We start from the raw sequence: 6,412 nt of genomic DNA, 5'->3' as shown, positions 1-6,412 counted from the left end.
ACTTTATACATTAAAAATCTTGTTTTCAATTAAGATTTAGGATATTATTTTAAAGAATTCCTAATTAATACAAAAAATATAAAACCCAAATGAATGAACTAGGGAAGCAAAGCAGAAGATTCTATGAAAAATTTCACAGAAGAAATAATACTGGAGCAATCGTCTTGGCTCCCATTCAATTTGTCTTCTGTGAAGCCTGAAGCCAAGATTAACATTTGGTAGGTTCTTAATAAGTAGTGTCAAATTAATAATTCAGAAGGAAAGAGGAATTCAGGGAGGAATACTACAGAGAGAAAAGTTAAAGTAATATCTTGGGATATGATGTCATTTTCCCTCGTTAAAATGCTGTAGAGCATATTTAACACAAAAGCCCAAATCAAGGACTGGCAAAAATTTTGTAAAGGGTCAAATAACAAATATTTTAGGTTTTGCAGGCAACTACTACCTCTGCTGCAATTACTGAACTTTGCTATGGACAGAAACATTCATGTGCAATGATAAATGTAATACTTTTTGTGACCACAACCTTTAATGGTATTATTCAACCATGCATACAAATGTTCCGGCTCTTGATAAGCACCAGTAGTTAAAACTGTTGCCCAGGAGAATCTATAAATAAAGGTAATCTTTGTTTCCTTATTTCAAAACATCTGACTTTGTAAAAGAAGATTTGTTGACAACATTTTTCCTTAAGAAACTCTCTGCAATGAAGATTCATCTCCTTTTCTTTATTCTATTCCTTTTGGTCACAATTTTACCAGGTAATATACAAATATTTATGGGACTATTTTACTAATCACTTTGAGGAGACAACTGTTGTTTCTTGCTTGAAATGTGATAATAGCATAGTTATTAAAAGAGTATTACACTACAGGTAATATGATATTTTGGAACAGAACAAACCAATATTGTCTAAACTGGTGAGTAGTAAATAAAGTACATAGTTTGCATAAATAATATTTTGTTGTTTAGATAAAAATTACCAGGGTTATTGGAAATATAAGGTAAGGGGGAGGTAGTCTCTATTATCTTTGCAATTCTTCTGTAGATGTAAAATTTCAAAATTAAAAAAAAAACATTACATTAATCCTATCACCTTCATATACCATCAATTATTTTGAATTTATTCTTGATGGGTCCTATATTTTGCTTGGAAGAATATTGCCCAATCAAGTAGTAAAAGGTAAGTGGTCCGTGTTATAAATCTATTTATCTTCTTCTTTTTAGCCTATGACAATAGACTGCTTCCCATTAGTAGAAATCCTTTCTTAGTACTCTCTTATCAGTACTTCAGGGAAACTACATCCATTATTGCCCTTTCTTTAAATAGTTCTTATCATTAGCTGGCTTTGAGTGCTAGAGATCACATGAATGTTGAATCATACCTATGCACAAGCTATATTTTTATGCAACTTGCCTCTCTCCAAGAACTATCCCTACACTCATGGTATATAACAAGCTTCTCTTCTGTTGAATTAGTGTGTTGGCATCAATTTCACAGAAATGATAAGTCCTGCAAATGTAGAGATCATTGGGTTTATCTCCTTCTTCGATAGCTTGAAGTGAAAGGCTGAGCTAAATCTAGCCACTTTGTGGTAGTGGCAATGAAATCAGACTCTTATTCACTAGACGTCAGACAATAATCCTTTTTAGTATCTGGCTGTTTTTTTTTTTCTAAGCTCACCAAAAATCATATAGAGGATCAGGAGATAAATTAACGTGTCCTCTTACTTTGAGAGTATTATGAAATCCATAATGATAAGCTAAATATTTATACATAATACATTTAAAAATAACCATTTAAAACTTATCAGTGGATAAAGTTCTATATTGAGACCAAATATCAGTGAAGATACAATGTAAATACACCCATACATATTTACATAGTTTGCAGTGTTAAGATGACTAAAGTTAAAAGGTAAGGATGACCATGCCACAAGAGACCAGTGTAAGGAAGGTTTTCCAGAATATACTTCAAGTTCTGTGTGTCTTGGTAAAACATAGATATATAAAGTTTAGTACTAAATCACTCATTATATAATCAGGATACATATTTTCTCCTCAAAATTAATAAAGATTGAACTAGATTTTTTTAAACAGAAATGAGCAGTTAGAATAGTGTATCTCGCCTGGTATTTCAGTCACATTTGGCAGTTGAACTAAAGTGAATAAAATTAAATGTCAATTGTTTTTAAATTTCATCTTCAGTCTTTTAGATGATGAAAGTCCTCACTTACTCTTGAGAGTAAAATTCAATTCTTCCTACTCAGAAAATTACAGACAGAAAATATGTTTCAGTAAAAGTCCTTAGAATTTTACATACAGAGAAATATCAATTCAAGTAACTTAGCTTTCTTCCTCATTTTCTAGAGCTTGTAAATGCACAAAAAGTCTAGAAGAGAGAGTCTTGCATTACCTGGCCATTCCTTTCATTTTCCCTGCTAAATTGGAAAATGCATTATTGCCAAAAATGTCATCTCTTTAAAACTTCCATATTCTTTGTATGTAGGATAGCATAGTATTGTAGTGAAAGGACGCCATGGTTTTACCTTGATTCCAGGGAAGTTAATGGAAGCCCAAGAAATAAGAAGCAGATGAGTGAAAATCAAAAAAACTCGTAGGTTGAAGATTTGTATTAGGGAACTTTTTGCCCAGTTCTAGATTCCACATTAAGTTGAACTTTATATAATGTTTAAACAAATTCCCTATGATGTCAGAAGGTTATAATGTATTATAATTGATACATATGAAGTGTTGTCAGAGAAGTGGAGGAACAGAGTACTTCTCTGCAAGATATCAGAAGAGACATCAAAAAGAAGATAGTATTTGAATAACATATGAGAGTGGAGACACTACTAGTTTGGTTTATAACTAGGAAAGCAGTTAATCAGGGATGGCTGTATACTAGAAAACATTAGGCAATGTCTGGAGATATTTAGTAGCAATGTCTGTGCTACTGGTGTTTAGAAGTAGAGGGTAAGTGATAATTCTAAATGTCTTACAATGCAGAGACAGCCCTCCAGAGCCACAAATTGCCTAGCTGAAAAGGTCGATATTGTGTGGGATGAGAACTCTGACCTAAAGCTTGGCTTAGAATTTGACAAGATTATTTTTAATAAACACCAGTCGTAGTTTTACTCTTCTGGATATGGGAAAGAGAAGTTTGTCCTACGTGTCAATCTTTACAACATTGTAAGAATATCCTCATGACTACAGTTACAAAATCATCACTCATTCTTTTGTGATTGATGGAAAAAGAATCAGGAGCAGGAGTTATTTTTCTAATAATTAATGAAATAATAGTTTAGGTTTTATAAATCCTGTGCTGTTAATTGTGTTATCATAAAGCAAAAGCAGTTGCAGACAATATGTTGATAAGTGGGGATGGTTCTGTATCAAACAAATTTTATAAAAATAGATGGCAGTCTGAAATTGGCACCATGTCTACAGTCTTTCGCTTCACAGTCAAGAGGATTAAGATACTAACAATGATTGGAAGAAATTCTTTTTAAATCACTATTATTTCAGAAACTGATGAAAATGAGAATCAGTACCACTGGTAATTTTAGAAATCATGTAATGTCTAATAATGGTTGAACATTTTACCACTTTTACTTTTTTTAATGTTATCATCAGGTGTGTATCTAAATTAAATCTTGACATTGAGAAAGTAAATTCTAAAATATTGAGAAGAGTTTTGGGAATTCAAACAAATTGACTAACATTCAACATTTTAGTAAAGTAAAATCAAGCCATAAAGCACAATATTAATTACATAAGTGTTCTTAGAAAAGAACAGGGCAGTCCAAATGCACCTAGTTGACTGTAGAAACAGCTTGATAGATGACAAATTGCATTTACTTTTTTACTGTACACCTAGGGAACCATCCTTGAGTTAGTCTTCAATTACTTGTAAGACAGCAATTTGAAAACTCAAGTCCAAGAACAATTTCTGATTTTTAGGACATAACTTACACCAAATGGCAATAAATTCACTTACACTCTGTGCTGTAGGTGATTTTCACTCTTTTGCATCTTGGAATTTCTCCTTTTAAAATGTAGGCATGTCACTGTCAGGATACTAATTCTAGTCATTCTTTCCTCCTTACAGCCAAAAGGAAATATCCCCAATATGGTAGCTTGGATTTGTCAAAAGAGTGCATAGATGGTAACGGTCGATGTAGAAATTATTGCCCTGAAAATGAGGTTAGAATCGCTTACTGCATCAGGCCAGGAACTCATTGCTGCCTGCAGACTGAAAGATGAGAGAAGAAAAGAGACAAAGTCTCCAAGAGAAGATAAGTGTTATGAAGTCTTCCCAGCATATCCTTCAAGGCCTGTGTGTCTCTATGAAACTCAGAAAATTAAATAAATTTAATTCTGAACCACTAATTAATAAAGGGTTCCATTTCAGACATATGTCTGGTTACTTTACACTGCAATTTTCTCTTGATTTCTTAGTACCTGAAAAAAAGCATCATTTATTTTATGGAAGTTCCTCAATAATTACTCAAAGTTCTTTTTGCCTTGTGTTACTCAACTTAAGTAATGTTGTTGGAAACCCCAGGTCAAAGAATTGGAGAAGCATATGTCTGAGACAAAGGTTTCAATAGAAATGTGCCATTTTTAAATTATGCTACTCTTGAGATTAAGCATATGAAACATAAATACACTGGGCTTTGCAGACTAGGCTTTGATAGTGAAGATGTTTTGCATGAGAGAAAGCTGAAGTGAGAGGATGACCAGAGTGTAAGAATGGACGACCAAAGGAAAACCACAACTAGCTCCAATTTCTTCTCTGCTTTTTTATTTAGTAGGGAAGAAATATGCATCAGGAAATAGGAGAGAGGGTAAGAATGGAAGAAAAGACTTTTTGAAAGGATAGGAGACTAGCTAATTAGAAATTTTTGTCCTGGTAGTCAGAAACTATGGCTAACAGTTTCAGAGGAGATAAAAAAGCAAAGGAAGGGAAAATAATCTTCACACTGCATTTTAATTTGCCCCAGTTTCTCTCCTACTTTCTTGATAGCCCACATAGTACCCTTCCCTACAATCTTATCAATAATATGAGCATAACTATCACACACAGTTTCCATACAAAATGCTAAATCTTGAAATTAGAAATATAAGTTAGTGATTTGTATTAATTCAAAATTAAAGAAATATCACTAATACCATAGCACAAAAACAAAATATAAGTTTTCCATTTCCCCAAAAGGTGATTAATTTCTGGAAAATCACCTAAGGAAACAGGAAGCTTATTGAACATATATGCATGGGATAAGATAAGAATCTAGAAAGACATGAGAAATCAAAAAAACTCTTGATATTTTATGATGTTATCTCTATAAATTTATTCTGTTTTCCAAATGCAAATATGAGATTTAACCATTATCTATAACATGCAATGCAGGGAGAACTATTTTCCTCTATTTAGATAGATAAATACACAAATATATTTTCTATCATAAGGGATTGATTTTTTGGTGTTTTATTTAAAAGAACATATCACATACACTACAAAACAATTATCCAATAAGCACATATTAGACCTTTACATGTATTATGTGTATTACCTTCCACAGATTTTAATAACTTAAAATAGTGTTTGACTACTTAATGTGTTCCCCTGTAATACAGATATCATCATATGGGCAGAGTTGCAAAGAAAGAGGGATAGAGAGACAGAGATCTTCCTTCTTCTGATTTACTTCCCAAATGGGTGGAATAGTCTTGTAAGCCAGGATCTGGAACTCCATCTGAATCTCCCACATGGCTGGAAGGTACCCAAGCACTTGGGTCATCTTCCGCTGCTTTCCCAAGTACATAAGCATGGAGTTGGATTGGAAGTGGAGCAGCCAGTACTTCAAACAATGGTCTTAAGGGATGCTGGCATCATAGGTGGCAGCTTAACCCACTGTACCACAATGCTGGCCCCTGAAATACTTTTACAGTATTCATTTATAACAGGGTTTTCAGTGTTGGCAACAACTGATATTTGGTCTAATTCTCTGCTATGGGGGCTCTCCTGTAAATTATATGTTTAGTAGCAGGATGTTTCTCAGCATACCTGGCCTCTGCCCACTAGATAGCACTCTTTCCCTTGACTGTGGTGAGAGAAAGTCTAGTGTCATCTCCAATACCCTCTTTTGAGGACAAAATTCACTTGTTGCTAAGAACTATTGATTTATAAAGTAAAACACTTATTCTCATGGAAATTTAAACTTAAAAGTGGAAATTATTACCTCAACAGTAACATTTTCTGGTTGCCAATAACATTATCCGTGCCTTATAAGAATAGCTACCTATTCAATATTTTTATATTATTTTATGTGGGCTAGAGATAAAATGCAGATGACCCAGAAAAGACAACTAGACCATGTTGAGAAGGGGACCAGTGAAATGAAGTACT

The 6,412-nt window shown here is 33.3% G+C and overlaps 1 protein-coding gene across 1 annotated transcript; it reads left to right on the top strand.

Annotated features, from left to right (window-relative positions):
* The first annotated feature begins 706 nt into the window (after positions 1-706).
* Positions 707-4,266, top strand: LOC133756544 (beta-defensin 110-like). Its single transcript, XM_062187214.1, has 2 exons — positions 707-761; positions 4,112-4,266. The coding sequence occupies exons 1-2, from the start codon at positions 707-709 to the stop codon at positions 4,264-4,266; spliced, it is 210 nt and encodes a 69-aa protein (XP_062043198.1).
* Positions 4,267-6,412: the final 2,146 nt, after the last annotated feature.

The sequence above is a fragment of the Lepus europaeus genome, chromosome 3, assembly GCF_033115175.1.
Source record: "Lepus europaeus isolate LE1 chromosome 3, mLepTim1.pri, whole genome shotgun sequence".
Classification (NCBI taxonomy): domain Eukaryota; kingdom Metazoa; phylum Chordata; class Mammalia; order Lagomorpha; family Leporidae; genus Lepus; species Lepus europaeus.
Note: the sequence above shows the minus strand (reverse complement) of the source record. Positions and strands in the feature narration are given on the sequence as shown.

What these genes read in the sequence shown, in the direction of transcription:
- LOC133756544 (XM_062187214.1), top strand. Translation starts at nt 707, where the DNA reads ATGAAGATTCATCTCCTTTTCTTTATTCTATTCCTTTTGGTCACAATT. An exon ending in TTTGGTCACAATTTTACCAG is followed by an intron (nt 762 to 4,111) that starts GTAATATACAAA and finishes TCCTCCTTACAG; the next exon opens with CCAAAAGGAAATATCCCCAA.